The sequence below is a fragment of the Choloepus didactylus genome, chromosome 17 (assembly GCF_015220235.1).
Source record: "Choloepus didactylus isolate mChoDid1 chromosome 17, mChoDid1.pri, whole genome shotgun sequence".
Lineage (NCBI taxonomy): Eukaryota > Metazoa > Chordata > Mammalia > Pilosa > Megalonychidae > Choloepus > Choloepus didactylus.
Genome location: NC_051323.1, coordinates 47147270 through 47165297, shown reverse-complemented (window position 1 = coordinate 47165297; position 18028 = coordinate 47147270). Strand labels below are relative to the sequence as shown.

The window sequence follows — 18028 nt, the reverse complement described above, 5'->3', positions numbered from 1 at the left end:
TAGCACAAGTTAAAAACTGTTACTCACTCCCATGAAACCAGGGGTCTGCAAATATAATGGTAAACCAAGAAATATCAATGGTGGGAATATGAGAAAATAAATACTTTAAATTTCTATAGGAAGAGTTATCTGTGAACACCACAATGAAATACAAATTACATTGAAACTGTTTGACAGTATGTTTTATTAAAAACTTGAAACACAAACTTTCTGTTTGAAAATTTTTTTAGTCTGAGTTTTGAATCACATGGTAGGAGTCATATCAAATTGACTTGGTTTGGTTCAGATTGAAACCCCAAACTGAAAGCCAGAATGAAGAGGCATGAGTCAATGTAGGAATAAGGAAGAAGAAACTAACATTTATTGAGTACTTTATAACATGCATTTGTATATCCTATCTCATTCAATTCTTAATCAGTCCTGCCATGCAAATGTCTCTTTTTTTTTTACAGATGAAAGCAATGATACTCAGAGCATTTAAGGAACTCTCTCAGTCTCACTTACTTGTATGTGGTGGAGATGGTATTTGAACTCAAAGTTCATTAGCTACAAAGCCCATACATTCTTTCTGCAATAATATACCTGTTAAATTTGCCAGGTTTGTCATACCTGTAACTATTAAAATTTTTCAAAAGCATGGGGAGTTATATAAATATTATTATTTTATAATGTTTCTATCTATAAAATTATACTTCACTTTGAAATGAATTTCAAACAGAAATAAGATTTAAACATCTTGATGCTATAAAATGGAGACAACGTAATTTTTACTTGGGTCTCATTATAATTACAAGAAACATGTTGACATAATTTGGGTGTTTGGTGGAGCCATCCTTTATCTGTTTTTGTATATGAATGTTGTACCTTAAACTGTAAAACTTATATACATCAGGAGACTAGTTATAGTTGTATATGTACCCTTATCCCTTTCAGAAAGTTTTTTTTTGTTGTTGTTAGTGTTTTTAAACAATTTTGTTGAGGTAAAATTAACACACAATAAACTGTATATATAATTTGATAAGTTTTGAAATTTGAATACACCCTTCAAACCATTACCACAATCAAGATACTGAACATATCCAACACCCACAAAAGTTTCTTCTTGCCCCTTGGTAATCCCTCATTTCTGCCCCTCAAAGGTTCTCCTCACCCTATTTGCCAGTTTGAATGTGTTATGTTCCCCCAAACGCCATTATCTTTGATGTAATCTTATGTGGGCAGACCTATCAGTGTTAATTAGATTGTAATTCTTTGAGTGTTTCCTTGGAGATGCGCCCCACCCAAGTGTGGGTGATGACTCTGATTGGATAATTTCCATGGAGGTGTTGGCCCGCCCATTCAGGGTGGGTATGAATTAAATCACTGGAGCCATATAAATGAGCTGACTAACAGAAGGAACTCAGTGCAGTTGACAGTGACATTTTGAAGAGGAGATACAGCCAAGAGGGACACTTTGAAGAATGCACAAAAGCTGAGAGAGTAGCTGCAGATGAGTTTGAAGACAGCCATTGAAAGCAGACTCTTGCTCTGGAGAAGCTAAGAGAGGACAAATACCCCAAGTGCAACTAAGAGTGACATTTTTGAGGAACTGCAGCCTAGAGAGGAACGTCCTGGGAAAAAGCCGTTTTGAAACCAGAACTTCGGAGCAGATGCCAGCCACGTGCCTTCCCATCTAACAGAGGTTTTCCGGACACCATTGGCCATCCTCCAGTGAAGCTACCCGATTGTTGATGTGTTACCTTGTAGACTTTATGGCCTTAAGACTGTAACTGTGTAACCAAAGAAACCCCCTTTTATAAAAGCCAATCCATCTTTGGTGTTTTGCATTCTGGCAGCAAACTAGAGCACCCTAAGAAACCACTGATCTACTTTCTGTCACTATAGATTAGTTTGTATTTTCTAGAGTTTTAAATAAATGGAATCATATATATGTGTTGGTCCTCTTTCAGCTAGTAAAATTACTTTGAGATTTACCTGTGTCGTTTTTACTCCTGAGTACTACTCCATTGTGTAATACCACAACTGTTTGTTCACCCATTGATAGACTTTTGAGTTGTTTCCAATTTTTGGTTATTACAAACAAAGCTGTTGTCTTAGTCTGCCAGGATGCTATGACTAATACCACTCAATGGGATGAGTTAAATAACCAACATTTAGTAGCTCAGTTTCAGAGGCTAGAAGTCCAAAATCAAGGCATTGGCAAGGCTGTGCTTCCTCCTCAAAATCTATAGCATTCAGGTGCTTGCTTACCACAATCCTTGGGGTTCCTAGGCTCGCGTCTCTACCTCCTTTCGCTTCACAATATCCACAGTTCCTCCTTGCTTCTGCTCTTCTGGTTTCCACTTATGCCTGATTCTTGGCTCCTCTGACCCTCTGACTTTTCTTTTAATTAGGCCTTCAGTCATATTAAGGCCCAACTTCGTTCAGCTTGACCATACCTCATTCAGTTTGGTTGACACCTTAACTGATAATACATCTTCAAAGGGTCCTATTTATAAATGAGTTCAAACCCACAGGAATGGAGATTACGATTACAAACATGCCTTGGGGTGCATAATTCAGTCTACCACAGATCTTATGAACATTTATGTAAAAGTCTTTGTATGGATATATGCTTTAACTTCTGTAGGGTCAATACCTAAGAGTAAATATCTAGAACTAAATACCCAGGAGTATGGCTAGATCATTTAATAGGTATATATTTACCTTTTAAAAGAAACTGCTAAACTGTTTTTCAAAGTAGTTGTACTCTTTTACATTCCCATCAGCAGTGTAGGAGAGTTCCTTTTCCTTCACATCCTAACCAGCACTTAATATGGTCAATCTTTTTAATGATAGCCATTCTATCATTAATGCTGTTATCATTCAGGTTTTAATTTATATTTCCCTAATGACTAATGATGTTGGGTATCTTTTTCTGTGCCATTCATATATATTTTTGGTGACATGTTTGTTTATATATTTTGCCCCTTTTTAAAAAATTGGGTTACTTGTTATTATTGAGATACTATGAGAGTTCTTTAAAAATTTTGGATGCAAGTCCTTTACCAGATGTATGGTCTGCAATATTTTCTCTCAGTCTGCGGCTTTTCTTTTCATTCTCCTAATAGTGTCTTTCAAAGTACAGAAGTTTTTAATTTTGGTGAAGTCTAATTTATCAGTTTGTTCTTTCATAGATCATGCTTCTTGTGTTATAGAATTTCTCTGTATTTTCATCTAGAAGTTTCATGGTTTTAGGATTTAAATTTGGGTTTATGATCCAGTTTGAGTTAATTTTTGCATGTAGTTCAAGATATGGATTGAGGTTCTCTTTTGGGGGGGATGCATGTGAATATCCAATTGTTACAATAACATTTCTTGAAAATACTACCCTTCTCCACTGAATTGCCTTCATTTATTTAGGCCTTATTTAATTTCTTTCATCTTTTGTCAGATTTATCCCTAAGTAATTCATGTTTTTTGATGCTATTATAAATGGTATGCTTTAAAAAAAAATCCAATCTCCAATTGTTTCTTGCTTGTATAAAGAAATTCAATTGATTTTTGTATACTGATTATGTATCCTGTAACCTTGCTAAACTCATGTTTTACTAGAATTTTTGTAAATCTCATTTGATATGATATTGCTGGTAATGAAGCAATTTTTATTCTTTCTTTCCAATATGGATGCCTGTTCTTTTTATTAGCTAATTGTCTTGTATAGAACTTTAGTACAATGATGAATAGAAATAGCAAGAACAGACATCATTGTCTTATTCCTGATCTTAGGGGACACGCTTTCAGTCTTTTACAATTAAGTATGATGTTGGCTGTAGATTTTTTTATAGATGACCTTTATGAGGTTGAGGAAGTTCCCTTATATTCACAGGTTGCTGAGAGTTTTTATCAGGAATAGATGTTGGACTTTGTCAAAGCTGTTTTCTGTGACTTTTGAGATAGTCATATGGTTTTTCTTCTTCTTTTTTTTTTTTTTTTGTTAAAATTGTGAATTACGTTAATCAGTCTCGAATGTTAAACCAGCCTTACATTCCTAGGATAAACTCTATTTGATCATGATATATTTTCCTTCATATGTATGTCCTCCATATACATACATATATCATACATATATGATATTCCCTTACTAGCCTCTTAATGTCTGTAGACTCTGTACTGATACACCACTCTCATTTGTGATATTGGTGATTTGGTCTTTTTTTTTCCTGCTCAGTCTGGCTAGCAGTTTATCAATTTTATTGATCTTCTCCAAGAACCAGTGTCATTGATTTTTCTCTGTTATTTTTCTGTTTCCTATTTCATTAATTTCTGCTCTAATCCTTATTACTTCCTTTTTCTGATTATCTTGGGTTTAACTTACTCTTCTTGTTTGTTTAGGTGGAACCTGAGTTCCTTGATTTGAGACCTTGCTACTTGTAAAATATAGGGATTTAATGCTATTTATTTCTCTCTAAGTACTGCTTTAATGGTGCCCCACACATTTCCATATGTTGTATTTTCATTTTCATTCAGTTCAAAATACTTTCCAATTTCTGTTTTGATTTCTTTGGCCCATGGATTTATTTAGAAGGGTATTATTTATTTTCCAAATATTTGGGAATTTTACAGAGATTATTAATTTCTAATTTATTATTGATTTCTAATTTAATTCCATTGTTGTCAGAGAACATATGTTTTGTATGACTTGAATCTTTTTAAATTTATTAAAACTTATTTTATGAACCAGTGTAGGTATAACTTGGTAAATGGTCTATGTCTATTTGAAAAGAATGTATGTTCTAGTTGGGTGGAGTATTCTAGAAATATCAATTTAGTCAAGTTGATTGATAGTGTTGTTAAAATCATCCACAGCCTTGCTTATTTTCTGTCTACCTGTTCTATCAATTATTAAGTGAGGAGTATTGAAATATCTGGCTATAATTGTGGTTTGTCTATGAATTCTTGCACTTGGTCCATTTTTCCTTCATGTATTTCAATGTTGTGTTATTTGGTACATAAACATTTAGGACTGCTGTCTAATTCTTGAACTGGCCCTTTAACATTATAAAATGTTTCTCTTTATCCCTAGTAATAGTCTTTGATCTGAAGTCGACTATGTCTGATATAGCCACTCCAGCCTTCTTACTAGTGTTAGCTTGGTATATCTTTTTCCATCTTTTAACTTTTAATCCATTTGTGTCTTTATATTTAAAATTCATTTATTGTAAACCACATTACTTGGGTCTTGCTTTTTTATACAATATGACACACTCTACCTTTTAATTAGAGCATTTAGACCATTTTCATTTAATGAATTTATTGATATGGTTAGATTTAAATCTGTCATTTTGATATTTGTTTTGGTTTTACCATCTGTTCTCTGTTCCCCTTTTCTTCTTTTTCTGCCTTCTTTTGGATTAAGTGACTATATTTTATTATTCTATCTTATCTCCTTTGTTGGCTGATTAGCTATATATTTTTTTATTTTAGTGGTTTTTTAGGTTTTCGAGTATTCATCTTTAACTTACCACAGTCTACCTTAAATGATATTATACCGCTTCATGTATAGTTTAAGAATCTTATAGTAGTATACTTTCGTTTCTCCTGTCAGTCTCTATGCTATTGTTATCATATATTTTGCTTATGCATCTGCAGTAAACCCAACAATACTTGTTATTATTTTGTGTAGCCAGTCAGTTATGTTTGAAAGATATTTAAATAATGAAAAACTTACATATTTACTCATGTAGTTACCATTTTCGGTTCTCATCATTCCTTTGTGTAGATCCATATTTCCATCTGGTATCATTTCTCTTCACCTTGAAGTGCTGCCTTTAACATTTCTTATACTACTGTTCTGCTGGTGATTAATTCTTTTAACTTCTGTACATCTGAAAACATCTATTTTGCCTTCTTTTTAAAAATATATTTCACAGGGTATGCAAATCTAGGTTGACAGGATTTTTCTGTTTTCTTTTTTTTCCAGTAATTTAAAGATGTTGCTCCACTGTCTTCTCGCTTGCATTATTCCTGATGAGAAATACGGCATCATCCATCATCTTGATCTTTATATCTCTGTACACACTGGCTCTTTTTCCTCTGGTTACTTTTGAGATTGTCTCTTTATCACCACTACTGGGCAATTTGATTATAATGTGTACTGTAGTTTTCTTCATGTTGTTGTGCTTGGGAGTTGTTGAAATTCTTGTTCTGTGGGTTAATAGTTTTCATTACATTTGGAAATTTTTCAGACATTATTCCTTCAAATGTTTTTCTGCCCCCCCTTCTGTCCTTCAGAGATTCCAATTACATGTACATTAGAGCACTTAAATTTGTTCCACAGTTCACTATGTTTTTTTACATTTTTTCCTCATTTTTGTCTCTATGTCTTCAAGTTCAACTAATTTTTTATTTTGTAATGTCTAATATGTTTTTAACCTCGTCCAATGTATTTTTCCTCTCACACATTGTAGTTTCCATCTCTAGAAGTTTGATTTGAGACATTTTTGTGTCTTCCATGTCTCTGCTTAACCTTTTGAATATATGGAATCCCATTATGTTAACTATTTTAATGCCCTTGTTTATTAATTCTAACACCTGTGTCAGTTCTAGATTGGATTCAATTGTTTGATTTTTCTCCTCCTTATAAATTATTTTAGTTCCTTGCATGTCTGGTAATCTTTGATTGTATGTCAGACATTCTGAATTTTATCTTGTTGGGATCTGGATATTTTTGTATTCCTGTACATGTTCTTGAGCTTTGTTCTGAGGCAAGTTAAGTTACTTTGAAATAGTTTGATCCTTTTGGGCCTTTCTTTAAGGTTTGTTAGACAGAACCAGAGCAGCATTTGATTTAATTATTCTCCCTACTGAGACAAGAGACTTCTGAGGACTCTACCCAATGCCCCGTGAATTATGAGGTTTTCTAGTCTGGCTGGTGGAAACTGGCACTATGTCTTGCCTTGAATAAACACTGGACTCAGTCGCCTCTGATCCTCTCAGATGGTCCCAACCTTGAGTGGTTTCCTCACATTCATGTACCAATCAGTACTCTGTGGAATAAATAGTTCAGGGTGACCATCCATAGATCTCTGAAGTTCTGTCTCTGTGCAGCTCTTTCCTATTCAGTACTCTATCCTGGGAACTCTAACTTCCTTGGTTTCTTCAGACTCTCAGCTCCATTTCCTCAACTCAAGAAGTCCACCTGGGACACAATAATTGTAATAGTCCCTAGATTGTAAGCTCTTACAGCAGTTAACTCTATCCCTGAATTGTAAGGCCTATCTCTAAACTTTGAGATGCTGATCCCCTAGCGTATAACCTGATTGGTCTCTGGAACAATGCATATCTCTGAGACATCTGAAACTCAGAGCTAGAGCTCGGCAGATATGAATGTCAGTATTAGTGCATACAGCCACTGTCAAAAAAAAAAAAAGCTGAAAAAGATCCCAGACTTCAATTAGTGATATGAATGAAGCAGGTCTGGCTAAGACCAGGGCAAGCCAGGCCAAAGGATAAAGGTTGAAACTGATTGTGTTTTAAAACTTCAACTTCCATATGAGACCAAGGGAAGAGATATCTATTTGGTACAGGATCTAAATTTTCTAAATGGTACAACTCTACAGTCGATTTGTTCAAACACCACAATTGCATGGAACTTTGAATAGGAAGTGAGATACAGTAGGTTAGTATAGGCTGGAGTGAAATAGTGACACATCCTAGAGTAATTTGGGCAGATAATAAAAAATATATTTACAGCCTCCCCCTCCCCAGCCCCAAGGATCTGGGGAAAGGTGCGGATGTGTTGGACATCCTCACCTGGACTGGTGTTGATGTTGTCACAAACATTGGGACTGGCAGTTTGATGTGCTGAGCCCTTGAGCATGGGACTTGCCCTTATGAAGCTCATTACCACAAAGGAGAGTCTAAAGTTGTATGTAATGGTGCCTAAGAGTCTCCCCCTGAGTACCTCTTTCTTGCTCAGATGTGGCCCTCTCTCTCTCTAACTGAGCCATCTCGACGGGTGAACTCGCTGCCCTCCCCCCTACGTGGGACCCGACTCCCAGGGGTGTAAATCTCCCTGGCAACGCAGAGTATGACTCCTGGGGATGAATGTGGATCTGGCATCGTGGGACTGAGAGTATCTTCTTGACCAAAAGGGGGATGCAAAATGAGACGAAACAGTTTCAGTGGCTGAGAGATTCCAAATGGAGTCGAGAGGTCACTCTGGTGGACATTCTTATGCACTATATAGATAACACCTCTTAGGCTTTAATGTATTGGAATAACTAGAAGTAAATACCTGAAACTACCAAACTCCAACCCAGCAGTCTGGACTCCTGAAGACAATTATATAATAATGTAGATTACAAGGGGTGACAGTGTGATTGTGAAGACCTTGTGGATCACACCGCCTTTATCTAGTGTATGGATGAGTGGAGGAATGGGGATAAAAACTAAAGGACAAATGGGGTGGGATGGGGGATAATTTGGGTGTTCTTTTTTCACTTTTATTTTTTATTCTTGTTCTGGTTCTTTCTGATGTAAGGAAAATGTTCAGAGATAGATTGTGGTGATGAACGCATAACTATGTATGTTATCATACTGTGGACAGTGGATTGTATGTCATGGATGATTGTATGGTGTGTGAATGTATTTCAATAAAACTGAATTTAATTAAAAAAAAAAAGTCCACCTGGCTCCGCCTCAGTTCTCCCTCCTTGCACTATGGCTTGGAACCCCTCTCAAAGCAGGAGACTGGGGTAATGGTGGGGCTCCAATCATTTGCTTCTCCTCTCTCAATCATCACTGTCTTTTGTTGCCAAAACCTGTTGTTTTGTAAATTTTGTCTAGAGTCTTTGGTTATTTCATGTGGAAAGGTAAATCAGGTCCTTGTTACTCCATCTTCACCTGAAGCAGAAGTCTTTATAACATATTTTAGGTAGCCTCCATATCTACTTAATCCATACATTTTATTCCGAGAACAACTCAGTAATGGGAATCTCTATTTCTTGAGTGCCTTCTTTGTACCAGGCATTATGCTAGACACATTTATTCACAATTTATGCATATAACTGATGTTTATTGAGTAGCTGTTATGTGCCAGGGACTGTTCTAGGCATTGGAAATATGTCAGTGTACAAAACAGATTTTTAAAAAATCTCTATCGTTATGTTGCTTACATGCTAGTGGGGCAAAAAATAAAAAAATGAATCATTTAGTTACATAGCAAATTAAAAGGTAATAAGTGCTATAGAAAAAATAAAAGAATAAGGGGATTCAGAAGTGCTGGGATTGAAAATGAATTGTTGCAATTTTAAATCAGATGGTTAGGGAAGCCTCTCTTAAGAAGGTAAGACATTTAAACAAATACTTGAATGAGGTGAGGGAGTGAGCCATAGGGATATCCTGAGGAAGAGCATTTTAGACAGAGGGCAGACCTAGTATAAAGGACTTAGAGCAGAAGCATGCCTGGCATACTCAAGGAATCATAAGGAAACCGGTGTCTCAAGATCAGAGAGAGCTAGGGGGCACCTGGGCCCAGAATATTTAGGATCTTATAGGCCATTATAAAGACTTCAGCTTTATTCTAAGTGAAGAGAGGAACCATTACACGTTATTAAGTACAGAAGGCTCATGATCTGCTCTATGTGTTAGAAGGATGACTCTGGCTGCCTTCTTGAGCAGGGATTGTAGGGTGACAAGTGGAAGCAGGGAGACCAATGAGGAGACTATGCAATAATTCAGATGAGAGTTGACGGTAGCTTAGATGAGGGTGAGAGATGTGCAGATGGAGAGAAATAGTTGGAACTAACTGTGTTTCCTGACATATTTGATGTAAGGTTTTAAAGAAAGAGAAGAGTTGGGAATGTATTCAAGCTTTTAGATCTGAGCAACTGGAAAGATAGAATTGCTATTAACAGAAATAACAAAGACTGTAAATGAAGTGGATTTGGGGGAAAGAAGATCAGGAATTTAATTTTGGACATGTTAAGTTTGAGATGTCTATTCGATATCCAAGTGTAAATGTTAAAATAGTTGGATATATGAATCTGGAGTTCATGGAAGAAATCCAGGCTGACAGGTCAGGTAAACTGGAGACGAAGAACTGAACTGAATTCACTAATGTAGAAATCATTTGTGAGTTTGACAACAGCATTTTTGGTGAATGGTGAGGACAAAGGTTTGATTGAAGTGGATTTAAGGGAGAATAGAATGAGAGGAGAAGAATTGGAAGAAGAGTTTAGACAACTTTTTCAAAAAGTTTTACTGCAAAGAAGGGATGAAGACATGGAGCAATAACTGGAGGTAAAGATTTAGTCAAGGGACGATATTGTTTAAATACTTATGGAAATGAACCAGTAGAGAGGAAAAAACTGATAATGTAGGAGAGAGAAGGGGGAATTTCTAGAACCATGTCCAAGAGTTGACAAAAGGGGATGGATCTAGTGTATAAGAGAAAGTATTGGCTTGAGATAGGAATATGTTGATAACAGGCAGGAAGACAGAGTATTTAGATGCAGATGATGTTAGGAACGTAAGTGTGGTGGTGGGAGTTTATGAAACTTATCTGATTGCTGCAATTTTCACCGTAAATTAGGACACCAGGTCATCAGCTGAAATTGAGAATGAGGGAGGAAAGGGTAGGATAATAAAAAGAGAAAAGAAGATGCAAAATAGTGACCCAGGATAGTGGGAGAGTAAATGGTCAAGGAAAATGTAAGAATAACTGCCAGATATCATTAAGAGCCCACCTGAGGACTGTGGTCATGAATTTACAGCATAGCTAGTCTGATTGCTTGCATGTTTTCTCCAGCCACATGTAGGTGAACAGGTGTAGTCAGGGAGCAGAGAACTGGATTTAACAAATATAAAGAAGTAAGAGATGGAAAAGGGAGTTGAGGGTATATGCATGGGAGCAGTTAAAATGCTTTGGCTTTGGAATTTAAGCTGGGCAAGGAGGAAGGAAAACATTAGGGAAGAGAGACAGTGACACAGTGATAGGATCAGTGGATTATAGGCTGGGGGGTGAAAGAATGGTTGGAAACAGAGTACTAGGAAGAATGAGCTGTGAAAGATAGGAGAGGTGGCTGGAGGATGAGGTGGGGTTGCAGTTATTGGTAAAGACAAGGTCTAGAGCAGTGCTGCTCAGTGAGTAGCCACACATGGGTGCCAGTCTGTTACTAAGTGTATATTACTGGTCTGCGATGAGGTAAGCGCAGAAATTGAAAGTAAATGTTTAGAAACAACTGCCGTGACATCCAAACACTTAATCAGTGGACTACTATTTTGAATATCTTTGGGTTTTTTTTTTTTCATTTTTCTGTTAATTTATTATTGTATTATATAAAAGTATTGGTTCACAACAGATCAGATACTAACAAACAACAACAAAAAAATCTCCTTCTTCACAGTTCAAGCACTGCTCTAGCATGTATGACCATACTTGTGAGTGGCTGAAGAGGGTGGATGGCAAAATCATCGGAGGAGAGAAATTTTTAAGGAACTCCTTGAATATTGAGATCACCATCATCTCTAAACTTCTGAGATCGAGAGACCCTGATTACACAACTGCAGGGGCACCATTCTCATTGTGTGCTATGTGAATAGTGCAACGCCAGAACACATTGTGAATAGTGCCCCTGGATGTTCAAGAAGGTGGCCCTTAAGATCCCCATTTATAGATGAGAAAAACTTAGAGGTCAAATAATTGCCTGAGTGCCTGCAGCTAGTAAGGGAAGGAACCAAGATTTGAACTTAGTCTTGTCTGTCCCTCCAACACTGTATTCAGCCCATAAGGCCATTCCTTCTCACATGCTTACACTTATGGGGACAGCATGGTCATAAGCCTTGTGAGACTGGGAGAAAATGTCCTTTGGGAATGTGCTGTGACCCATGTGACCAAGCTGAGTATTTCGATTTCTTTTAGAATCACAACTTCTTACAGATGCTGTGGTAATCCATAGCCACACACTGCCTAGACCCCTGTCTTTCCAGTTTGTCTTTGTTGAACCAAGAGGCTGAAGCACCTCAGGAATCCAATATCCAATATTACCACAGGATTTCCTGTATTTTCTATTCTTGTATTTTAGTAATTATATGTGTATTAAAAGCATCTTCTTCCCCCTACGTGGGATCAGACACCCAGGGGAGTGAATCTCCCTGGCAACGTGGAATATGACTCCTGGGGGGGAATGTAGACCTGGCATCGTGGGATGGAGAACATCTTCTTGACCAAAAGGGGGATGTGAAAGGAAATGAAATAAGCTTCAGTGGCAGAGAGATTCCAAAAGGTGCCAAGAGGTCACTCTAGTGGGTACTCTTACCCACAATATAGACAACCCTTTTTAGGTTGTAGTGAATTGGAGTAGCTAGCAGTAAATACCTGAAACTATCAAACTACAACCCAGAACCCATAAATCTTGAAGACAATTGTATAAAAATGTAGCTTATGAGGGGTGACAATGTGATTGGGAAAGCCATATGGACCACACTCCCCTTTGTCTAGTTTATGGATGGATGAGTAGAAAAATGGGGAAAGGAAAAAAACAAACAAACAAAGGCACCAGTGTTCTTTTTTACTTCAATTGCTCTTTTTCACTCTAATTATTATTCTTGTTATTTTTGTGTGTGTGCTAATGAAGGTGTCAGGGATTGATTTAGGTAATGAATATACAACTATGTAATGGTACTGTGAACAATCGAATGTATGCTTTGCTTTGTATGACTGCATGGTATGTGAATATATCTCAATAAAATGAACTAAAAAAAAAAGCATCTTCTTAATGGTTCTTGGAATGGTAAGATTATGAGTAATTTTAATCCTTTTCCCTGTTTCCCAAAATTTAGTGTAATGGACCCATTACTTCCATGATTGGATAAAGTCTAATGTAGATCTTTATTTTAAGCCGTGTTGTTCATGTAGGAACTCTCCAAGCCTCTTAGGTCTCTGATGAGAGCTGAGCAGGCTCACTCCCCAACTGAGCATGAGTCCCAGCTGCACTGGAAGCCACAGTGTTTCCAGAACTTTAATGTAAGTTGTTTTCCACTCTCCTCAGCTACATGGAGTTTCTGAGGAATCCAAAACCAAAGTGAGCGTTAATCTTTTAGGGAATTCCAACTTTCCTCCATTTCTTAGTTCTCCAGTGGGTCTAGGCAAGTACAACAACACTAAAGTTAATTTATAAAGCCTGCCCATGTGTCACAGGACCTGTGAACCCAGAGGAAACCCACTTCCTCGGGGAAGCCTTCTCTTGTGTGCCGAGTCCGTGTGGTTACAGAATTTGTAGGACATTGCCCTGGGATTATGCATCTGCACGACTGCATGGCTGCTAAGCTGCCTCCATGATGGCATGGCTCGTGGCACAGCACAGGACTGAACGATGCTCAGTCTGTATAGGCATCTTTGTGGCAATGTGCTTAATCTTGTCTACCTTCAGAAATTCACTAGCACTCATGTGCATTAATGTTTATGAAAAGAACTTTTAGATTCATTAAAATAAGAATTTATATTCAAACACATGACTTTTCACCCAAGGAAGATGTAGAAAAAATGAAGAACCCAAGAAAAGCAAACATAACTTGTTAGGGTAAGATATGACCAGTGAATTCAGCTTTGAATAGCAATCAAAATAGAATAGGGGCATTTTGAAAATAGTACTGCAAATCACCATTTTGGTGTGATAGAGGGAGGAATCATTAAGATACTTTAAATGGTAAAATGCTAATCAAGGTTACTACTTGAGAGTAAGATGAAATCTTGGTTGTCTTCGTTAGTATAAGTGGAGTCTTCAAATACATGTTATTAATTATTGTTATTAATGTGGAGTTTAAAACCTGATCCTCTTTTGGAGACTAAGTGTCAAGATGGTAGACTTAAAAATATGCCTAATAACTGAGAACTGCCAAATTATAGTTGGCTGTTCTTTTATTCTCTCTTCTGTCTTGCCAAATTCATTAATAAGAAATGCAACTGAAAGATATACATTAAGGCAGGATAGATTACACTAAGTTCACATAATTTATTTCCAGTCATCTAGGGAACACTTTGATTTCAACATGTTCTTCATTGGTGTTAAGGGTCTAGAATAATTCTAATTCTACAGTAAAGATAAGATATTTCTCTCTAGTTTGTCTACAAAAACCTGTAAAAACTAACAAAAGCTTAACTATTATATTTAGAGAATTCATCCTCTTCCACATTTGAAGGCTAAATGGAACAGACAGTTGCATCCATAGTTTTATTATACCTTTTGAAGTAATTTGTATATACCTTTTAAATAATTTCAAGTGCCACAAAAAATAATGTTAATAGCTCAAAATCAAAAGGAAAAAAAAAACAAAACCTAAGTATAATTTTTAAAATCTTTTTTTCCTCAAGCATTTTACGATGGGATAATGAGACAGATGTCTCTCAACTGGAAGGACATTTTGACATTGTTATGTGTGCTGACTGGTAAGTACATAAAAATCATAAAACTCTTGTTAGAAAAAAATCGCTCTGCTGGAGTAATTGGGCTGTGCTGCTTTGCTGACGGCTAAGCAAAGTCAACAAATGAAGCACAAAGCCACCTTAACCTCAACAAATTAATATTCATCTCCATGTGACAGTTATAAGGTAGTCTTCTATCACACAGTAACTTCTACCACATTATTTCCCAAAGATTGATTTTGAGAAGCATTTCCATTTTCTGGAATTGCCTCTGTTTCATGCTTGACGTATCAGTAAATGGACGACTTAGGCAAATTGCAAATAATTATGGCTCGGAGAGGAATAGTGTGGAGAAAAAGGAGTTTATCAACACAAACAGTTCAATTAGCTTACTTCTTAGGAAAGATCTGACTATTGATATAAGGAAATATATGTACATGTGTGTGTGTGTGTGTGTGTGTGTGTGTGTGTGTGTGTGTGCAGACATATACTCCAGCAAATAAGCATATCTGCAGAACATCTTTAGGGAAATATCTTTTCTTAAAATGTATATTTGCTAGCTTATATTTTCAATGTTTTCAATAATGATATTTAATGATATGTTAAATGATCATTTAAATGATTATGATAATCTGTCAAGTGTCTGCATATTCAAAATAATTTACATTAGATATTTTGTCTTTTTTAATCCAGGCTACTTATTTGTTAATGAAAGTCTGAACCTAAGTTACAGGATAAATATGTACCCAGACTTAATTATTTCAACATCCTATGTATTTTTCTTTATGCCTATTGAATAATAATTACTTCAGCATATGGGAAACATTAACAGTTCACAAGTATTTTCCATATTGTTATGAGTAAGATCTTATTTGTAATTTTATCATGATGTTTCTTATGACACTTTGGATTTGAAATCACAGCAAGTTCAGATTCTAAAAAGGTTCTATTATATTGATAAACCCAATCATAAGATCCAGAACTCAGAGAAGACTCTCCCTAAATGAGAGTAGAATGAATGAAGTATTTTTTTATTTTAATAAGATTTTCAGTGGGTAACTTTTCAACTGAAGTCATTGGAATTAGGTTTTTTTTTTCCTTCTCAAAATACTCCTCAATGAAAACTAAATATTTTTTCCTATTTTCAGTTGATATTTTCTTCATGGCCCTTTTAGTCTCTTACACCCAATTTCAGAAAACCTTATTCCAAAAAAACCAGATTTCTGAGTTATCATCAATACTGTGCCTCAATGTTGCATCCCTCATCTAATCAAAAATAAGGAGTTAAAACCTCACCATATGATTTAAGCCAAGTGATTTAGTAAATGCCTTTCCTCACCAAATATGAGAAAGAATCCTTCAGGTTTCATTGCACAGATGAAGATAATGCTGGCAGGATTAGATCAGATTAAGCATGAAAGTCAGATCAGAGAGCAGAGGACCGAGGGAAGGAGGGCAGCATCTTCTTGCAGGGTTAGAGTGTCGCACATGGATGGACTCCCGATTATGTGGGGAAAGTCAGGTCTGGCCAAGAGATTTAGAGTTGAATTTGTCCTTCACACAAATATCAAAACAGCCTGGCTTTGTCATATCTTGTATTATGGACAGTCACACCATGTCATCCTATTTGTACCAGAGAGACAAGATTTAAGCTCTTTTCTGATTAATGTTCTCAGTTAGGTTAAAAATAGCTGCACAACATGTTAGAAAAATAGTCTTTTTTTCCCTGGCCAACAACAGGGTCACATGCAACTGATATACACAACACATATTCCCTTTAAGGTTTTCATTACAAATACATAACATAATACAGTGTTATATGTACACACATACACACACAAACACTAAGTAGCTGTGTGAGAATTCATGGATTCAAATGAACTAAATACACCAAGTTTCATTTTATAAATGGCTTTTCTATGCATGAATTAAGTTTTTTTTCCTGGTGGTGTAAGTGCCAGAATGTCAGCCTGTTTATAATTTCCCATTTATGAATGTGAAACATTAAGCTACTCTCACTGCGATGCTGATATTATTTCCAAAAGAAACGCTTTGATAATGGTCTCTCTCCATATTCTCAGGGATGGGTAAACTGCTTAGAAACTTAGAAAGTACAGTAATGTTTATAATATGCATGTTGTGCACACAGCAGTGAAGCACAGGATTCCATGAGTTCTTTATGTCTTGTTAGTTCAGCGTTTCTCTGGCAGAGTTATTGCATGGACACGGCTTTTCAGGGCAGGCAGACAGACCATGGTGCATTTTTTAGAATGTCACAGAGGAGGGAAAAAAGAATAAAAAACCTTTGTAGACACCACCTCCAAGATGAAACTTAAAATACTCAGTACCAGAAATAGTTGCCACACATAAATAGATCAAGTCAAGTCTCACACCATCCTTTAGTCATTGTCAGTCAATAAGATCTGGATTAGGCCACAGGAATATGAAGCAAGAGTCAGAGTTCAAATATTAGGTACATGGATTAAATTCTCATTGAAGCATTTCCAGCAAGGGTGGCATTGTCTGATTCCCTGAATAGCTAACCAGTGGTACTGCTTGATCCCATTTAAATGAAAACAAGCTCTATTCACAAACCTATTCCAAGCCCACATTGCAGTTCAAGTAAAATGCACATGATTACAACAAGCAGTGATATGTTTATGTTCTTAAGTCATTCATATATTCATATATTTACATTCAAACATTCACAAACCTGTGGGCAGTGGGGAAAATAACTTATTTCTCAAAAGATACAGTCTCTTAGTTCACATCTCAATTAGTAGATCGACTAGATTATAAAATAAAGAGGCAAACTGAACACTAATCATTATTTCACCATTCAGCATTTTTGACAATGAAAAATAGTTTCATGGTTCAACATCCTAAATAAATTGTAAAATGTCAACTTTGAAGTAAATGGAAGGAAAACTCAAGGTACAGCCACACCTGCAAAAGGATACTGTTGACAAACGTTAAAATATTAGAATATTTATCCACAGATGGAGAAGAAAAGCCTGCCTATTAAAAACCTCAGTTGGCTTGTATAATGTTGAATGTAATATAAGGATTTTTTTCTGCTGGAATGCAGTTCAGCCTGGTCATTGCTGAGTTTAGAATAGCATGTGATTATTAATTTTAAGCCTGCCTTTCCAAAAGCCTGTTCAATCACAATAAAGTCTAAGGGTCTGGAAACTAGATTTTTTTTTATCCAATGATAAAAAGTCACGTCTGGGCAAGAGATTTAAAGTTAAATTTTCATTCAGTATTTGTTGGCTCTCCAGTTTAACTCTGCAAAAGAGAAAGAAAGAAATGACTGTACTCTTGGATTCTCTAAAGGCTTGGAAGCATTCCTGAAATGCCACCCATAACCTGACCCATCGATTCACGTATGCAGGACAATGAGCACATGTGTGGCCTGTAACCAGGGTCTTTGGAAAGAAATGGGGAAAGTCCCCACCCTGGAGCACCCCACCTTGATTGCTCTCTCAGCATTTTTACACTGACTATACAATGGATGGTTGGTGTTTTTTGTTTATTTGTTTTTATCCTTTTTACTTTATGCTAAATGATAAAAAAAAAAAGTTGGGTTTTTAAACTGTTTTCATGAAAAGGTTATTTTTT

The 18028-nt window shown here is 36.2% G+C and overlaps 1 protein-coding gene across 2 annotated transcripts in view; it reads left to right on the top strand.

The window, feature by feature from the left end:
* Positions 1–18028, top strand: part of CAMKMT (calmodulin-lysine N-methyltransferase) — a 499328-nt gene that overhangs the window by 460343 nt on the left and 20957 nt on the right. For both annotated transcript variants that reach the window (XM_037807272.1, XM_037807273.1), the window contains exon 8: positions 14357–14431. In XM_037807272.1, the coding sequence (XP_037663200.1) occupies positions 14357–14431 (75 nt within the window). The remainder of the gene's footprint in view (positions 1–14356; positions 14432–18028) is intronic.